This window comes from Pongo pygmaeus, chromosome 17 (genome assembly GCF_028885625.2).
Source record: "Pongo pygmaeus isolate AG05252 chromosome 17, NHGRI_mPonPyg2-v2.0_pri, whole genome shotgun sequence".
In the NCBI taxonomy this organism is placed as follows: Eukaryota; Metazoa; Chordata; class Mammalia; order Primates; family Hominidae; genus Pongo; species Pongo pygmaeus.
In genome coordinates, this window is record NC_072390.2 from 29,825,675 (window position 1) to 29,845,579 (window position 19,905).

General features: G+C 40.7%; 1 protein-coding gene across 40 annotated transcripts in view; it reads left to right on the forward strand.

Annotated features, from left to right (window-relative positions):
• EPB41L3 (erythrocyte membrane protein band 4.1 like 3) overlaps positions 1 to 7,466 on the forward strand; it is a 237,001-nt gene extending 229,535 nt beyond the window's left edge. For 11 of the 40 annotated variants that reach the window (XM_063653422.1, XM_063653413.1, XM_063653411.1 and 8 more), the window contains 8 exons: positions 500 to 1,234; positions 1,742 to 1,864; positions 2,442 to 2,810; positions 3,539 to 3,670; positions 4,163 to 4,261; positions 4,724 to 4,804; positions 5,077 to 5,193; positions 6,379 to 7,466. In XM_063653422.1, the coding sequence (XP_063509492.1) occupies positions 500 to 1,234; positions 1,742 to 1,864; positions 2,442 to 2,810; positions 3,539 to 3,670; positions 4,163 to 4,261; positions 4,724 to 4,804; positions 5,077 to 5,187 (1,650 nt within the window). In that variant the 3' untranslated portion in view covers positions 5,188 to 5,193; positions 6,379 to 7,466. The remainder of the gene's footprint in view (positions 1 to 499; positions 1,235 to 1,741; positions 1,865 to 2,441; positions 2,811 to 3,538; positions 3,671 to 4,162; positions 4,262 to 4,723; positions 4,805 to 5,076; positions 5,194 to 6,378) is intronic. The other 29 variants (XM_063653426.1, XM_063653423.1, XM_063653424.1 and 26 more) reach the window with 5 other exon arrangements.
• Positions 7,467 to 19,905: the final 12,439 nt, after the last annotated feature.

The following is a 19,905-nucleotide window of genomic DNA, read 5'->3' on the forward strand; positions in this document are numbered from 1 at the left end:
ATTCATTTCCCTGTATAAGGAAATACAATTTACAAATATGGAAAATATTTACATAAATTTGTGGAATGTTGGGAAGTTCTCTGTGATAACAGTATATGAAGTATAGATTATATTTAACGAGGAAAACTTTTATCCCCACACATGTAAAGCTAAGTAACTTATAGAACAACATCAATAATGTTATTTAATCTTGAAATATAAAATGATCCAAAATTTATCGTAAGAGCAAATCTGTTCTTCAAAAAATTTACTGCAAAGTATGTTCCAGTTTAAGGAAGTTGCAACTCTACCTACCGAATGTATTCTGAGCTGAAGTTTATAGTTTATCATTTCAGAGGAGAAGAGATTGCAGCCATAATTATTAGATAATAACATGAGCACTGTATGGTCCCATCACAGACCTGCATGTAGCAGTTGCCCTGATTTTCTTAAAGGATTCTTATTTTAGAAATGAGATACCATCAGAATTTCTAATTTAGCTTTTATATTTCAAATATAGGGCACAGAGGATTGGGTTATTGTAGACAAAATACCAACTGAGGTAGTTGGTGGTGATTCGAAAAAGATTGTGACTTACAAGGTGGTGACCGTGAGCAGTAGTACTGGTGACCTCCCAGCTGACATGTTAAAATCTGGCACTATTAAAATGCAAAGCTTCGAAGACTTGGCTCGAGAAATGCAACTGAAAGAAGACAGCAAACAGAAGATATACACTCTAGGAAAATCCTATGACACTGTCTCCGGGAGAATTGTTACCATGACTGGGAAAGCTAAAGAGGGCGAGAAAGTGGAGCAGCCCTCCACTACGGAAGCACTTCAGAAAACGGAGAAAGAAATGCCAGAATCCGTGAAGATCATTCCCGGCCTGGCAGAGTATGAGGTCCTGGAAACTCTCGCTGATGAGAAATCCAAGAGAGGACCCGAGGTCCAGACGACAAAGCGGAAATTGTCCGAATCCCTGGCCCCCATCAAGGAGGCCGAGTCTCGCCGGCAGAGTCCTGAAGAAGATGACCTCAAGAAGGCTCCACAGCTGGAGAAGGATGTGGCCGTCCTCCCTGGCCTGGAAGGCAGACGCTTCAGCAAAACAGAGCAAGTGCCCGAGAGTGAGGTCTTAAAAGTGGGCCTCTTTGGTCCCCGAAGGAAGAGCCTGTCTGAATGGAGATATTCCCAGGAACCAGCCTTTACCGTTGCTACTGCCCATTACGTTACTGAGTCGTCCACCTCCCGAGTAGTGGTAACCAATGTCGCTCATTGGGGCCACAGTTTGCAATTCCAGCATGACAGTTTTTGAGGCAGTCCCCTTCCACCCCAAACCTTTCCGTTTCTCTTGCTGCTTGGCTTTATGTTGAGAGCAGCCAACCCAGCTTTTTAATTTTTTTTCGTGGTTAAATCAATACTGCAGTGCAAAGTCAGCATTAAAACACTTTCCATTTTATTTCCAGCTCCCTGTTCCCAAGATGTGATAGTGCTGCTGTGGCTTGCAATGAAGGGGGAAAAAAAATATCTGCTTAAATTGGCGCCACCCTGATCCTAATAACCGTCTCTGCTTTACCAAACAAGAGCACCTGGTTTTCTATTTTATTTCCCATTCTTTTCTGTTTCCAAACTCTCTGAGATTCCTTCATTCTTCCTCCTCCCTGTCTCCTCTGCCTATGATTTTGTCTAATAAGCTGTGAATGTTTATGTGCCTGAGTTTGTGTCTCTCTTTTGTGCTTGACTCTGCCTCTCTTTGTTCACTCAGACTAAGCAGTCTTCTGGGGAAAAGCTCATGGATGGCTCTGAAATCTTCAGTTTATTAGAGTCTGCGCGAAAACCAACAGAATTCATAGGAGGGGTTACTTCTACTTCTCAAAGCTGGGTTCAGGTGGCCATTTGTTTTCATCCTTGGTGTTTCTGAATGTGCCCATGTGCCTTTCCTTACCCTTTTTTGGGCGTGAGTGTGTGTGTTGCATCCAGCTGGCTTTGCCTTCAGCATCTCAAAGGTGTCTTCACTTTATTGTCCCTTGTGCCTGCTTGGCATATCTGTCACATGCCTTTAATTGCATCTCAAGAATGTACTTCATATTGAGAAATTTTAATAGAATTAAATATCTAAAAGCATTATATCTCAGCAGTTGAGTCTAAGAAAGCAGCCAAAACCAACGTGAATGCGCTGCAATGCTTTGGTTTTTGTTTTGTTAATTGCACTTTATCCTACCTTCCATCTGTTTTGCGGATGTCCTGAAGCAGCAGCGCAGGTTCAAGTGCATGCACCAGGGGCAGGGTCAGGCATCAGAGATTTCAGTGGGAGGAATGAAAGCTAATTTATATTTTTCGTCAGTGTTTCTGGTTATAAGCACTTGATGCTGGCTTTAGACATCCTGGTGAGTGGCGGCTTTAGTTATTTTCTGACCTTTGGTTTATGGACGGTCACACTGATGCCACAATCTCTTCCCGTGCAGAAAATGGAAACCAAGACGGAGTCCAGTGGAATAGAGACGGAACCCACCGTGCACCACCTGCCGCTTAGCACTGAGAAGGTGGTGCAGGAGACCGTGTTGGTGGAGGAGCGGCGTGTGGTGCACGCGAGTGGGGATGCTTCTTACTCGGCGGGAGACAGCGGGGATGCTGCAGCACAGCCCGCATTCACAGGCATTAAAGGGAAAGAGGGCTCTGCCTTGACGGAGGGGGCTAAAGAGGAAGGAGGGGAGGAGGTCGCTAAAGCTGTCCTGGAACAGGAAGAGACAGCCGTTGTTTCCCGTGAGCGACAAGAAGAGCAGAGTGCAGCCATCCACATTTCAGAAACTTTGGAACAAAAACCTCATTTTGAGGTAACTAGTAGTTAATGTTACTTTTATCATTAAAATAAAACTGAGATAGGATGCCTGGAAATTTAGATCAGCATAAAGGTGGAGCTAAGTTTAATTTTCTGCCCCCCCCATGTATAGTGTGTTTCTCCTCTCATTTCCTTCTTTCATACCTATTAGGAGTCTCCACGCTGATTTCCAGCTTTGGGGTCACATGCAAACATATCTCTTAATTATTAATAATATAACACCAGGAAATGGTTTCTACTCTCACTGAAATTATTATAATTGGCAGTAAAATTGGGAAATGCAAAGTTGGCCAAGATATTAGAAAATGTGATACATTTATTTCTCATCAGTGCATTTTTCCAGAAGCACCAAAACCATGTTTGCCCAGGTCCTAAATGCCAGAACTTTATTCTTTATCCTCTTTTATTGAGATTCCTGAAGTATTTGGGGAGTTAATGTCTCATTATTAGTTTCTTCTTTCTAAGAAGTTATTAAATAGAAAACTTTTTTTTATTGCTTTCAAAATGTTTTGCTTTACTTGGAGCGTTTCATATAAAAATGCTATGAGAGTCCAGGAGATTGTTTGACATGTGCATGTTGTATGCCTCATTCCCCAGCTTACTGTCTACATAAACATTTATAGCATACTAACCTGTGCTTATAACCACCAAAGAGGAAAAGGAAGAAAACAATGTGTTCATGCAAACTATAACAGCCACTCTGCTTACTTCTCTTTGGCACAGTCCTCAATGGTAAAGACGGAAACCATCAGTTTTGGCAGTGTTTCACCAGGAGGAGTAAAGCTAGAAATTTCTACCAAGGAAGTGCCAGTAGTTCACACCGAAACCAAAACCATCACATATGAATCATCACAGGTGAGATGTTCTGTGAAGACCAGAGCCCTGGCTGCTCATTTCACCCCTCTATGGCCTAGTGTGTTCACATAGAACTGCATGATATTTAATTCATGAGACTTAGAGGATCCAGCAGCCAGACCATTTCTATTAAAAGTGATGCAATAATGGTCATTTTATTAGTGATCAGGGAGCAGCAGATGACTTAACCAAGTCTTTATGTGTTTGAAGTGTAGAAAAAGGCTCAGAAACCTGTTTCCCTAGCCACAGAGAAAGAAAAATATTCACTCACCCATCCACCACTCACATTTCTGAAACCTTAGTTTTTTTAATGACAATTATCTCTGGTTGCACTTAGTTCTTATTCTTGGGAGCAGCTCTCAGACTCTGAAGAGCATAATAATTGCATAATAGGAGATAGTAAAATTGTCATAATGCCTTAAATAACGTAGCCAACTTCTGAAAAGCAGATGTGAGCACCTGGATGAGGGGTCTATGCCTCTGCTGCTTTAGGTCGATCCAGGCACAGATCTGGAGCCGGGCGTGCTGATGAGTGCACAGACGATCACATCTGAAACCACCAGTACCACCACCACTACGCACATCACCAAAGTAAGTGGAGTGAGAACCGAGAAGAGGATTCCTTGAGAGCGAGCTGGAGGAAGGTGCTTGTTCAGAATTCCTCACACATTAGGCTACACAAGCACAAGGTGGCTTGACGCTCAGGTTGCCGGGATAGCTGCAAGGGGAGCTTTTACAACCCCTAGATTTATGATGCACTTGTCCTCATGTGCGAGTTCCCCTTTAGGAATATACATTCTGATATTCTAAGCTTAATGCTTACTCCAGTGCTTGGCATGTGGTAGTGTTCCAGAAACACGGGCCATCCAGACCCAAGGGCCTCCATTCTGTCCTCACGTCTGGAATTAAAAATGTTAACTAAGTGCCATAGAACTCTAATTTCAATTCTCGAAGAATGAATGATGTCAGCATCTTCTGCCATTTCCCCCCCACTGAAGCATGATGGTTTCTCCCAGTGAGTAAATTCATAAAGCTTCTCTGTGTGTCTTGCAGACTGTGAAAGGGGGCATTTCGGAGACAAGAATCGAGAAGCGAATAGTCATCACAGGGGATGCAGACATTGACCATGACCAGGTAGTATGTGTGAGACGGTAAATACCCTGGCAGAGAAACAAAGAAAAACCTGTTGTCCTACAGTTTCAATGCTATTCCTCTAGTCCAGCATGTATTCTGAAGAAAATTCCGAATTAACTTTCCAATATATGATTTATGATTCCTTTTGTAATCATTGTACCGCATTTGTAAATTGTGGATATAGATCTAGCTCATAAGTCTCCACCTCGCCACTGATCATGCATGTTCCACCTCCTTTTTGTTTCTGCCCTTCTGTGATTTCCCGGGGATAGGCGCTGGCTCAGGCAATTAAAGAGGCCAAAGAGCAGCACCCTGACATGTCAGTGACCAAAGTAGTGGTCCATAAAGAGACAGAGATCACACCAGAAGATGGAGAGGATTGACCAGAGGTAAGAGGTGACGCCGATTCTCTAGGCTTGCCTAGGCTGGCATGAGGCATGGGGCACTTCCCTCTCATCCTTCACCTGATCCCTCCTTTCCTCTGTTCTCTCACTGGCATTTGTTGGGCTGGTTACCAAGAGGATGGAGAATTGGTTTATGGGTTTGTCTCACATTTGGAGCTTCCATTCTTGTGGAGTTTTTGCATGCATTGCCAGTTAGAGGATAAAGGAAGAGCAGAGTCTATGCTTGTGTGGTCTTCCTGATGTTCCCTTTTATTCCATGGCCTGCACTCTTTCATTATCCAAATTTGTAATGTCAAATTTGATTTTACTTGCCATGTGGCCTAATCAGAACTAAGGCAGTTTTGCTCTGAGAGGCTCAATTTGTGTGTTTCAAATACTAGGGAAATAACATATACCCCTTTCTCCTTCTGATGGCAACATTATCCCGTCGTAAGCTTTCTCTTCAACTGTGTTTGATTATAGCCTGTTTGTGCTTTTGTCTTTAGTTTTGTTTTTTAATTTGAAAGCTGAGCACTCACTTTCTTTTTGGATGTCTTATATTTCCTGTATTCTTTGGGATGATTTTTCTCCCTAGTGTAGCACTGTCTCAGGAGGAGGCAAAAAAATGCAGTCTTGTGGTCCTGTAGAAAGCACATGCCTTTCCAGTGACTGTTTGGCCAGCATCATGAGCAGACTATATCATCTGTGTGAGCACAGACTTGTCATGCATACTCACCTGCCATGCAAGATCTCATGGGGTCGTGAGCGTTTCTGAGAGGGCTTTGAATGCTGAATGCAGCAGTCGAGCGACTTGCACAACTTGGTGATGTGATAAAATGTTTAAGAGATTTAATATATTAGTAAGTTCTCTAACATTGGTTTAAGAAACAAATTGATGAGTGGCATCTCTTAAAAGAGAAATACAAAAAATGCTCATTTTACTCAAATGAATAATATATTTTGGAAGATAGCAAAAAATAATTAAAAGATTTCTTCCATAAGCTTCAGCCACTTGGGCGTTGTAATAACTTAAGAGAAAGCATATAATTGGCAGTGACTTAACGCTGGAATATCATGGCATCTTGTCCAAACGAGCATTCTAACCTCCAGGATACTTTTTTTGTGTCCTTGATCTGAGAAAATCTTTCAGTTGTTTTCAAATGAGTAACTAATCAAATCTCTTTTTTGCAGGAATAACTTAGCTTGCACTTGAATGCAGTCATGCAAACCGTTAGGAAAACCAGAGCCTATATGGAGTTCCCTCTTCTAACCCAACTGACTTGTATCTGTCCGTGGAAAATTTCAGTCCAGAAGAATTGACCTTGACCATTAATAAAGACACTGGCAGAGAGATCTTCCCATAATAAAGCAATCTGATTCAGCATCACTAAACCGATAATGCATGAAGCAACGATAAAATTACAAAAGAGCAGCATTTTTAATTTTCACAAAATGTCTCCGTTTTCAGCTATACCTGCACGTTCATAACCAACAATATAAACCGTGGTCTCATGTAACACATAAACAATTCATGCCTTTCATAGTTTATTATTATTAAAGTCTAAACAAAATTGCAATTTCTTAGGTAACCTTTTATTTACAATAAATGAAGATTACCCTCAAATGCTAGAAGCTGTCTAGGTCCGTCCGGTGTGTCAGATTTTCCCCAGATTAGATGTGCCAATAACCGAGTTTATTCAGTAAACAACTTGTACTTGTTTCATCTGGTTTTATTACTCTCACCCATAAACAGTAATGACTCTCTGACCCTCTGGAAATATTTAATGCTTCCAATCTTGCTTTGTCTATCTCATTTAATTTGTTATAAGGTAGTACTGATTTTAGCATATTAATGCGATTTCTTCCTTGTTGTTTGCTTTGGTCTGTGTTCAATCCGGAGAGCTTAAATTGTCATTATTTTGGGAAGAAAACCTGTATTTTTGTTAGTTTACAATATTATGAAATTTCACTTCAGGAGAAACTGCTGGGCTTCCTGTGGCTTTGTTTTCTTAGTTTCTTTTTCCGTGTATTTTTTAATTGATTTTTCTTCTTTTACTTGAAAAGAAAGTGTTTTATTTTCAAATCTGGTCCATATTTACATTCTAGTTCAGAGCCAAGCCTTAAACTGTACAGAATTTCCACTGTAATTAAAACTATTTAGTGTTAGTTATAAATAGCTTTCAAAAAGAGAGATTCTTCATTACACGGTCACCTGCATCACAGCCCATGGTGAATGTATGTTTCTGCATAGCGAAATAAAAATGGCAAATGCACTGAAAGCTCTAATTTTGTATGTTTAATAATTTCAGTATTGTATGTGTTTAGTCCAGAAGTAATATTCGCATGACATCAAAGGTCTTATTCATCTGCATGGTAGAGATATCCTGTCTTTACAAGATTGAAAAAAAAAAAAACCCACAGAGTATGCAGTATGCAGTATCTGTATGTACCCTTTGAGGGATTGAAGATGGGAACAAAGTATATATATTTAAATATTTGGTTGCCTAAGAAGGCTTTAAAAAATATATCATTGAATCTCATCCTCAAAGTTTTAGGTTTTATTTTTTTTAATAAGAAACAAGGCTCTGCTATGAAACAGGGTTGCTCAGCCTACAATCTCATGACCCATTTTAACAATCACTGTCCCCGTCATCCATTTCCTTCATTATATCCACCTCTTCCCAGCACATCTGTTGCTCTGTTAAGTCAATGTCGACCCTAGTTATTTTAAAAAATCGACATGGAGTCTGGAATGTGAATTTGAAGTTGCTTCTAACTTACAAATGAGTGTTACACGTTCCTTCCATTAAGTGCTTTTTTTTTTTTTTTTTAATCTTTCTTACTGCTTCAAATTAACCGGTATAGAAGTTTCTGCCTTGGGTTGCCATAGAGGTGGCCCTGTATTTTAATGGGCATTTACTCATGAAGTAAAATTGGACTGTTCCATTAAAAAAAAAAAAAAAAAACATTTTTGTGACAGGCCATCGGTGCATGTAAAATTGTGTTCTCAGAAATGACATTTGTTCTGACAAATAGTTTCTTATCAGAGCTGTGTAAGCTCTGAAGGAAGGTGACAGAAGGATCTGATCCTCCCCCGTGAGTGTGGCTATTAACACACGCATGCATGCACGCATATGCTCTGCTCAGGAAGTGGGGATGGGACAGCAGAAAGACTGGCTCCGAGGGGCTTTGACGTGCCCTATCTCGACATCACTCCACTGTTGCTGGTACAGAACACCTTCATGTGGTTTAATACCACAAAATTTCAGGGACACTAAAAGACATCTAACTTGTTAACAAGAGGTCAATTCTAAGAACAAACCTTACAAAGAAGTTGCTATGAATAAAAACAACATTCATATGGGTGTTCTGTTCATCCTATTACACGAGTCAGAAACCTGGGAGACTTGGGCACCAGTGTCTTTCTTGCCCATCATTTTCCCAGCCTGCCAATAACATTTCTTCACAGTCTCTTTAATCTAGCCAAGACACTGTACCTAGATTATTCCAGTAGCTCACTGACTCGTGTTCCCACATCACCTCAGTCCCTTACACTGTAGCTTGCAATCTTTCAAGAAATACAAATGTAATCTTCTCACCCTTGTACTTAAAATGTGTTTTTGGCTTTCTATCGCTCATAGTATAAAGGCCTCAATTCTTTTTTTTTCTTCAACTTTTAGATTCAGAGGGCACATGGGCAAGTTTGTTGCATGGGTATATTGCATGATGCTGAGGTTTGGGGTATGATTTAACCCATCACCTAGGTAATGAGCATAGTACCCAATAGACAGTTTTTCAACCCTTGCCTCCCTCCCCCATCTCGTAGTCTGCAGTGTCTATTGTTCCCATCTTTGTGTCCACGTGTGCCCAATGTTTAGTTCCCACGTATACATGAGAACATGCAGAATTTGGTTTTCTGAATCTGCATTAGCTCACTTACAATAATGGCCTCCAGCTGCATCCATGTTGCTGCACAAGATGTGATTTTGTTCATTTTTTATGACTGTGTAGTATTCCATGGTGTGTATGCAGCACATTTTCTATCCAATCCACCATGGATAGACACACCTGGGCTGATTCCATGTCTTTACTATTGTGAATAGTGCTGTGATGAACGTATGCATGCATGGGTCTTTATGATAGAATGATTTATATTCCTTTGGGTATATACCCAGGAATGGGATTGTTGGGTTGAATGGTAGTTCTGTTTTTAGTTCTTTGAGAAATCTGCAAACTGCTTTCTACCGTGACTGAACTAATTTACCTTCCCACCAACAGTGTATAAGTGTTCCCTTTTCTCCGCAGCCCACCAACATTCTGTTTTTTGTTTTGTTTTGTTTTTGTTTGTTTGTTTTGAGATGGAGTCTTACACTGTCACCCAAGCTGGAGTGCAATGGCACCATCTCGGCTCACTGCAACGTCTGCCTCCCAGGTTCAAGTGAGTCTCCCGCCTCAGCCTTCTGAGTAGCTGGGATTACAGGTGCGTACCACTCACGCCGGGCTAATTTTTGTATTTTTAGTAGAGACGGGGTTCCACCACATTGGCAGGCTGGTCTCGAACTCCTGACCTCAAGTGACCCTCCTGCCTTGGCTTCCCAAAGTGCTGAGATTACAGGAGTGAGCCACCACGCCTGACCTTTTTTTTTTTTTTACTTTTTAATAGCCATTCTGAATGGTGTGAGGTGGTATCTCATTATGGCTTTGATTTGCATTTCTCTGATGACTAGTGATGTTGAGGATTTTTTCATATGTTTATTAGCCACTTGTATGTCTTCTTTTGAGAATTGTCTGTTCATGTCCTTTGCCCACTTTTTAATGGGGTTATTTTTTGCTTGTGGGTTTATTTAAGTTCTTTATAGATTCTGGACATCAGACTTTTGTCACATGCATAGTCTGTGAATATTTTCTCCCATTCTGTAGATTGCCTGTTTATTCTGTTGGTAGTTTCTTTTGCTGTGCAGAAGGTCTTTAATTAGGTCCAACTTGCCAATATTTGTTTTTGTGGCAATTGCTTTTGAGGACTTAGCCATAAATTCTTTGCCAAGAAAGGCCTCAATTCTTCTAACCTGGCCCGAAGCCTTGCATGGACTGGCTGCTCCCCACCTACTTCTCCAGCCACAGATGCGACAGTGTGTCTGCTTACTCTGTGATCCCCGTCCCCCTCCATCACACTGGTGAAGTGCTGGAACTATTCTCAGCCCTGTTTTACTGGGCCCCAAATTTTGTTGTAGGTTTGAGCTCAAATGTTCCCTTCCTGACTTTACAGATCAGCTTTCCCTATTATACACCCTCAAAGCAACATTTTTAGTAGTAAATTTCATGATTGTCATTTTTATTTATCTGCCCAATTCTTTGAATGAATCTCTTCTGCGTGCCATGGGTCTCACAGATGGCCCACATCCAAGCATAGTGCCTCCATAAGTGGTGCTCAATATTTGTATGAATGAATGAACACATTGATAAAGGTTACTTTGCTAAGATAAATTTGAAACATCAATTCTTTTCTGAGTTTTCTCTGAAGCCCAGCAAGTGTGGGGGAGTGGCTCCCCATGGAAACAGTTCCTATTTCAGGTCCCTCAACAGCTCTCATGATTATGCCATTGTCATTGAGTCAGTCACTGGGAATCACCCCCTCAGCAAATGATGGTCTCTCCCAGAGATCTGCCATTAGACATGACAGGTTGGGTTCAGCTCTCTGATTAGAAGGAGTTACACATTATTTCACATACACTGATGTCAGCCTCAGTTCAGTTGACATCTGGTTGAGGTCTGTTATTGTTGAGCTCTAAACTTTAAGTATATTTGAAAGTGGTCTTGGAAGCTGGAGTTGCCCTATTTCAAAGAGTCAAATAGTAAATTTCACTAGATACACCATTTGTAGATAATGGAAGTCTTAATCACTTCATGATATCTTTCTTTCTCAAGTTCGTTAATTCTTCAGTCTGGGCATAGCAGAGGTAAGAGAGTAAGTAATACAGGCTTAAAACCCTGCGGTTAGTTTCAACTCCTTTGTTTCCTTTGCAGTGTGAAAGATGTTACATGTAACCTTCCTTTACCATCCTACTTTAAGACTTTAAGCCCTCATATCTCTCACCTGGACTGTTGATCAACTGCTAACTGGTCTCTAGGTTCCATTCATTTACTACTAGCACCCCACCCCAAGACCCCCCAGTCCCCTCACCCCAAGTTCTTTAGGCTGCTCATTTGTCATTCTTAAAGGTGCCATCATGACACAACTAAAAAATCCTTTGGGGATATCCCTCACTCATTCCCTAAGGCTCAATTCTGCCCTAAACTTGAGTTAAAACTACGTATCGGCCAGGCGCGGTGGCTCACGCCTGTAATCCCAGCACTTCGGGAGGCCGAGGCAGGCAGATCATGAGGTCAGGAGATCGAGACTATCCTGGCTAACACAGTGAAACCCCGTCTCTACTAAAAATACAAAAAAATTAGCCAGGCGTGGTGGTGGGCACCTGTAGTCCCAGCTACTCGGGAGGCCGAGGCAGGAGAATGGCGTGAACCTGGGAGGCGAAGCTTGCAGTGAGCTGAGATCACGCCACTGCACTCCAGCCTGGGCAACAAAGCAAGACTCCATCTCAAAACAACAACAACAACAAAACTACATATCATCCTGTATCCCACCTTTCTTTCTGCCACATTATACAAGATGAACTTTATATTTGTACTAACATGACAGATATACCAACAGTCATAGCAGCATTATTTACAGTAAATGGTGAAAACAGCCCAACAGATGAATGGCTAAACAAACTGAGATATATACACGCAATGGAATCTTATTCAGCCATAACAGAGAATGAAGTTTTTTTTTTGTTTGTTTGTTTGTTTTGAGACGGAGTCTCACTGTTGCCCAGGCTGGAGTGCAGTGGCATGATCTCAGCTCACTGCAACCTCCACCTCTTGGGTTCAAGTGATTCTCCTGCCACAGCCTCCCAAGTAGCTGGGATTACAGGTGCGCACCACCACACCAGCTAATTTTTGTATTTTTAGTAGACACGGGGTTTTATAATGTTGGCCAGGCAGGTCTCAAACTCCTGACCTCAGGTGATCCACCTGCCTCGGCCTCCCAAAGTGCTGGGAGCCTCCCAAGTGCTGGGATTACAGGTGTGAGCCAACACTTCTGGCCCAGAATGAAGTTCTTATATGTGCTACAACAAGGATTGCCCTTGAAAACTTAAGCAAGTGAAATAAGCCAGACACAAAAGCGCAAATACTGTATAGTTCCTCTTATATGAGGTACCTAGAGTAGTCAAATTCAAAGAGAAAGTTCGTAGTTGCCAGGGGCTTCTGGGAGGGAAGAATGGGGAGTTATTGTTTAATGGGCACAAGGAGTCTTGGACGATGGAAAAGTTTAGGAAATAGTAGTGATGGTTATACAACATTGTGAATGTACTTAATGCCACTGAAGTATACACTTAAAAATGGTTAAAGTGACAGACTTCATGTAATATTTTACCGTAATAAAAAAATATATTTGTCATCTCAACAAAGAGCTTTCCAAAAGTTCTTACTATGAAGATCAATGCTGGCCAGCCCTACCATGTGCTCCATGGTCCCATCCAGCTTGATGTTCTTATGAGCATCAGAGAAAAGCCTCTTTTGTGGAAGGTACGACCAAGAGAAAAAAAGACTATGCAAGATGGATTTTTTAAAAAAGGAAAAACTCTTATGAATAGCCTCAGATCAGAGAGGACACCACATCCATGAAAAAAGATCAGAGAGCTACAGAGGAACATTCAGAGAACAAAGAGCTTTTACAAATTGAAACATATTGGCAGAAATGAAAAATTCAGTAGAATGCTTGGGAATTTGGGGAAATCTAAAAATGCAGCAGAAAAAAAAATGCAAGAAAAGATAAAAGCAAAGCACTCTAGAAGAAGCATACAAATAGCTGGAGTTCCAGAGAGTGAAATGATCATCACCATTGTCAAAGTTCCCAGCTTTGAAGTTGTGGGTTGGTTTCCAAGTGGCAATAGAACGCACCCTTTCCTTACACTGCTAAGTTCATGCTGGCTGCCCAAAAAATATTTGTTTAGGGAAAGCTATGTAGGTGGTAAAACTAAAAGGCAAAGAAATGACTAATGCAAAAGTCAGAATGGTAGTTACTTCTAAATCAGGGAAGGAGGGTTGTGATAAGGGAGGTTCCCACTGGGCTTTCTGAGGGTGCTAGGCAGGAATATTCCTTAGGTTAGTTACTATTCTTTCACCTCTGCAAACATTTTTCTCTATCTTGTGTTTAACTTCCTAAATACATATTTTTAAGCCCTCGTCTTTTATTGTTGAGACGGTCTCACTGGAGTGCAGGCTAGAGTGCGGTAGGGCGATTAGGCTCACTACAGCCTCAATTTCCTGGGCTCACGTGACCCTCCCATCTCAGCCTCCTGAGTAGCTGGAACTGCAGGAACATGCCATCATACTTGGCTAGTTTTTGCATTTTTCACAGAGACAGGGTTTCGCCATGTTGCCCAGGCTGGTCTCAACCCCCTGGCTCAAGCGATCCTCCTGCCTCAGCCTCCCTAAGTGCTGGGTTTACAGGTGTGAGCCACTACACTCAGACTTCTTTTACTTTTATGAGAGGAAATATGTCCGAGGACTAAAGAAACTTGGACTTAAGAAGTCCTGGTTAAAAGCGTGAACACATCAATGATTAGATTTGAGATCTTAAAAAAATAATTGACTTCATTTCTTTTATATATATATGTATATATATGTATATATGTATATATGTGTATATATGTATATATGTGTATATATGTATATATGTATATATATGTGTGTGTGTATATATATATTATACTTTAAGTTCTAGGAGGAGAACATCACACACCGGGGTGGGGAGAGTGGGGAGGGATAGCATTAGGAGATATACCTAATGTAAATGACAAGTTAATGGGTGTAGCACACCAATTGACTTCATTTCTGAGTCTCAGTTCACTTATTCATAATGAAGAGTTGTACTAGCTGATCCCCAAATGTTCCATCGAGTTTCATGTTCCATGATGCCAGCTAAGCTATAACTGAAAATGATAGCCTAGGAAGTAGGCCTTTTCTGTCCTTAGGCCTCTCACCACAAGGTTATTAGTTATGCTCAAAAATCAGAGAAGGTTCAAGCTCAAAAGAATCTTTAGGACCATGGAGTTCAAGCAGTTCACAAAAGCAGTCCTTTAACATTGCCTTTGCCCCGTGGAAAGATTCTAACTTAGAATCCTAAAGTGGAATGGAAATGGGTTTCTGAATACAGACACACACACACACACACAGAATAGCCTCTCAAGTTTCTTTGAGATAAATGTAATCTGTTAGAGACTGGCCTATACTGCAAATTTAGAAATATTGTTTCCATATTACAAGTTTAAGGAAAAGTTTATCTGCCAAAATAATACATGGATTTCTAGAGCACCCCATACCATAAGGAGGAGCCAGAATATTTTCCAGCTGAATTCCAGTCCTACTCATTTTCCTTGAATGATACTGAAATCTAAATTATCCTTGAACACAAACAATGATAAAGAAATACAAATGTTCATGCAGTGTAATTTTCAACAATCAAATTGGCCAATCTGATTCTAATTCTAAGCTTTGCTGAGGATGCCAAGCAGAAGCCACGTGAGCACATTGCTGGTGAGTCTAAGTTGGTGATTTGGAGTAGGATTGATACCAATATAGAGTCTTAAATTGTGCAAAGTTCTCAGCCCAGCAAATCCAACTCCTGGAATTTTTCCTAAAGACACAGGTATACAGCAGTTAATGTACAAGGAAGAATAGCTCAATGTTGCTCATAAAAACCAAAAAGTTTTTAGGGGTCTAAATAGCAAAATGGAAATCTGTAAATAAATCATGGCATTACATAAAATAGAATACAGTGCAACCAAAAATTGTACAATAGGCCAGACATGGTGGCTCATGCCTGTAATCTCAGCACTTCGGGAGGCCACGGTGGGCTGATCACTTGAGGCCAGGAGTTCAAGACCAGCCTGGCCAACAAGACGAAACCCCGTCTCTACTAAAAATATAAAAATTAGCCAGGCATAGTGGCGGGCACCTGTAATCCCAGTTAATTGGGAGGCTGAGGCAGGGGAATCACTTGGACCTGGGAGGCAGAGGTTGCAGTGAGCCGAGATCGTGCCACTGCACTACAGTCTGGGTGACAGAGTGAGACTCTGTTTCAAAAAAAAAAAAATTGTAGAATACCAGCCTGATAGAGGAAATCGTCTTAACATGTTAAGTGAAAAAGTGAATAAATGAGTTTATACATTGTGGTGCTAATTAGGTACAAAGCTTATCTCTGTACAGAAAATGCCTGGGAAGATGTATACCAAAATGGTAGCAGTGATTTTTCTCTGAGGAGAGAGTGTATAGTGATTTTTTCTTCTTTGTGCTGTTCTATTTTTGTAAACTCTTGTTCGAGGCAAAATTTCTTCAAATGTCTATCACCATTATTATATTTTTTTTAAAAAGTTTAAGAAATAATGTCAATAATTTTATCTGAGAACTGAGACTAACGGTGAGTGAGAGATATGTAAATGAGAAGAAAATTGGAAAATTGACTTTTTCCAGAACTTCAAAGTTATTATTACAATCTGCAAATGTTACAAATGCTTTTGTTAAATGCTTACTTCCTTAGTCACCTTCTAATTAGAGTGGTGATAGATTAGTTTCTATTACAGACAATGAAGTTATTTATAGTAACACTTGATGCTAAATCTTTACAGATGTAGATGCTTCTTCTTGGATGCACATTAGCAGTTTAGTCTGTGCATTTGCTTTTCAAGAGTGTTATTTCGTATACCATGTAGGTAATTTTGTGTCACCGTAGTATAATTGAAAATTTTCTATGTTTGCTGAACTTTTACCTCCCTCTACATAAAGCTATCACTGGCCCTGTTTCCGTTTGATCAAACGTGGCCTTAAAAAAGCAAACAAAAACCATAGACTCTGAAGGCAGAAATCCTGTGCTTTGCCACTTACTAGCTTTGATACCTTAGGCCAATTATCTAGACACTCTGAGCCTCAGTTTACCCACAGTTAAAAAGGGAAGCATAGCCAGCTACACAGGTGGTTGTAGTTGTAATGAAACCCTTCAGCTATATGAGAAAGTATATGAGCAAGTAGGAAATTCTTTGTAAAATGTGGAATGGTAGTTTGATGTAATAACAGTATTTTTCCTTCTCTCTCCTCAACACTGTGCGTCATTTATCTGTATATGAGAACTGAAAATGGTTTATCTCAAGAATAGCAATTGCCTCTGTTTAAGAAAAAGTAGCCCTAAGCTTGAGGAAGTTCAGTTCTGAAGCTGCAAAATCCTTTCCTTGGGATGTAATTCAAGTGATACGATTGTATCTAGGATCCTTCCCTGTAGCAGGGTCAATATTCACTTTATACAGGGACAAAAAAGAAATGTATGATTACTTATACATAGGTGGTTCATGCTTTTCTATGGTGAGAGTTTAATATTGTCAGTGAAATGGTGCATCTGAGATGGTTGGCACAATGCCTGGCCATATTAAACAGGTAGTAAGTGTGCACTGTTTATAAATCCAAAACCTAAATATGCAAGATCCTATGATTATTGCATTGTGTATTGAAAGGTGTATATATATATAAGGGATTGCATATATTTGTAGATTAGAAGTAATGATTTTCTATATAAGGGTTTATAATTACTTTAACACATTTTATATGACTATACAGACAGTTGACAAGTGATCACATTCCAAAATCTGTAGAAAATTTGTGTACTTGGCTGGATTCATGTCAGGTACCTTTTCTGGGAATGCTTATTGAGGACTTGGACAGAAGAGAGTCACAGGCTGCATAGGAGCTGCAGCATCCAGAGCTGCCGGTCTTAAGCCTAGCTGCATGTTAGAATTGCCTGAGGAGTTCCTTCAAAATTCTGAAGCCTATCATTGTTGGACATTTGGGTTGGTTCCAAGTCTTTGCTATTGTGAATAGTGCCACAATAAACATACGTGCTCATGTGTCTTTATAGCAGCATGATTTATAGTCCTTTGGGTATATACCCAGTAATGGGATGGCTGGGTCAAATGGAATTTCTAGTTCTAGATCCCTGAGGAATCGCCACACTGACTTCCACAAGGGTTGAACTAGTTTACAGTCCCACCAACAGTGTAAAAGTGTTCCTATTTCTCCACATCCTCTCCAGCACCGGTTGTTTCCTGACTTTTTAATGATTGCCATTCTAACTGGTGTGAGATGGTATCTCATTGTGGTTTTGATTTGCATTTCTCTGCACATATACACCATGGAATACTATGCAGCCATAAAAAATGATGAGTTCATGTCCTTTGTAGGGACATGGATGAAATTGGAAATCATCATTCTCAGTAAACTATCGCAAGAACAAAAAACCAAACACCGCATATTCTCACTCATAGGTGGGAATTGAACAATGAGAACACATGGACACAGGAAGGGGAACATCACACTTCGAGGATTGTTGTGGGGTGGGGGGAGGGGGGAGGGGGGAGGGATAGCATTAGGAGATATACCTAATGCTAGATGACGAGTTAGTGGGTGCAGCACACCAGCATGGCACATGTATACATATGTAACTAACCTGCACATTGCGCACATGTACCATTAAAACCTAAAGTATAATAATAATTTTAAAAAAATAAAAAATAAAAAAATTCTGAAGCCTAAGCTTCATTCCGGAGGTTCTGAAGTAATTGGTCTGGGAGTGGGGCCCAGGCATTACTAGTTTTAAAAGCCCCACAGATGAATCTAATGTGCAGCAAGCCTGGAGAATCTGATTGTTCTCACACCTGACCGTGCATTCAAATCACCTGGAGGGCTTGGCAAACTCCTGCCCTCCCTCCACCCCAGATTCCTGATTCAGGAATTCTGGGGCAAGGGCTGAGAATTATCATTTCTAGCAAGGTCTCAGGTGGTACTGATACCACTGGTCCTGAGACCACACTTTGAGAACCACTGTCCTAGTGGAAAGAGCACCGATTTAGGATCCAGAGGAGCTTAGTGACAAGTTTCTTGATCTACTGTGATTCAGTTTCATCTTTGAAAGAAGATGAACTATTTAGCTCATCCACTTACAAGTTATTTTTGAGATTTATTGAGACTATATTCTGAGTCACCATAAGGAATGTTTCAAGTGCCAAAGGCCTGCATTCCGTGATCTCCCCATGTACCAGGAGTCTGAGATCAAATGGGGTGAATCCCAGAAGCACTAAGAGAGCATGGATGACAAAATGATGAAAGCAACAATTAGTCTACCATCAGTAATGATGGGAGTAATGGCTCCAGTAAGAGAAGTGGTGTCTCACAGAGACAGTGGGCATAACCTTAAAACACTGACAAGGGTAACTGAAGTAACAAAAAGTCAAAATTTTCCAAGGAGGCACCAATAATAATCAGAAATAGTGTAATGATGCCCCAAAAAAAGGGCTTCAGCGTTCATTTGTTGTAATCACCCTAAATAGGCCTTAAATGTGGGCTCTTCATAAAGCCTTAAAATAAACTAATGTGCAAAAGAATGAATCATGGCCACTTATAAAGATGTTCATAAAGAAGAACGTGGGAGAACAAAAAATCAACATGCAATATAATGAGCTAGCAGGTATAATAGTGGTGAGTGGAAATTAGGAGCCTGGAGGAGAAAGAGCCTCTCCTAGGTGGGATGGAAGAAGTGACATTGGAAGTGATGCTTGAAGGATATATAGTGGTCACCAGACACCAAAGGAGGTGGCGGGGTGGGGATCAAGATTCTCAGAAAATAGAAGCATCTCCTGCATAGGTCAGGTGCCCTTTGCCTTCCAAACAGCCATCTACTGCCAGCTCTGTCCCCTACTCTGATAACTGGGAACCTTAACCTACGTGAGCATTGAATGAAGACAAGCAGGGCTGTAAGGGAAGTGTCCCAAAAGTAAGAGCACGAGTGCAGATGGCTGGGTACCAACTTGTGGTTGCAACTCCTGCTGCCAGAAGGAGCAGAGCCTTCGGTCTGAAGTCAACACTTTAATGAGAAGATTGGCTTGGAGGCAAAGAAAGGATTTCTGTGACTTGGGGCAGGTGATTGGGGTAGGGGGGAGTCTTATTTCTAGTGATGGTAACAGAAAAACAAATCATAGGATTCAGGTCACCCTTGGGGAGTAGCTTAGGATACCCTGCAAGAAGGTTGGGAGAAGGACTGGATTTCTTAACTAGTAGTCTGCCCTATTGTGTAATTCTAGATTTATATCATATTGGTGGCAATGTTTTCATGTAAGGAGAGTTTTAAAATAGAAGAGCTGTTTCTTCAAGTACAATGGAATAATAAGTGAAACGATAGAACTAATAATTAAATGGATTTTTTTTGTATTAAAACTCTCCATTAGCAGAAGTAGTTGGGATAGGGTATTTTGATTAGTTTAAACCATATATTTCCTACATGAGTTATAAATGTTTAAAGACTGACAATACCATGTCATATTCTAAGTGCAATAACACTGTAAATAATTTCTTCTTTGATGATTCAGAACACCCAGGATCTTTCCATGTATGGCAGCCTTCATGTGAGTTCTCTTCTCACCATACAGTGTTGTGGATACAGAAGGGAAGGAATTGGATTTGGCTGAGTACTGAGCACCGATCACAGGACAGAGCTTGAAGGTTGCTTTTTGTAATAAATTTATTATAGTAGCCTGCTCATCATATGACCTTCTCATACAAGTGGAATATAAA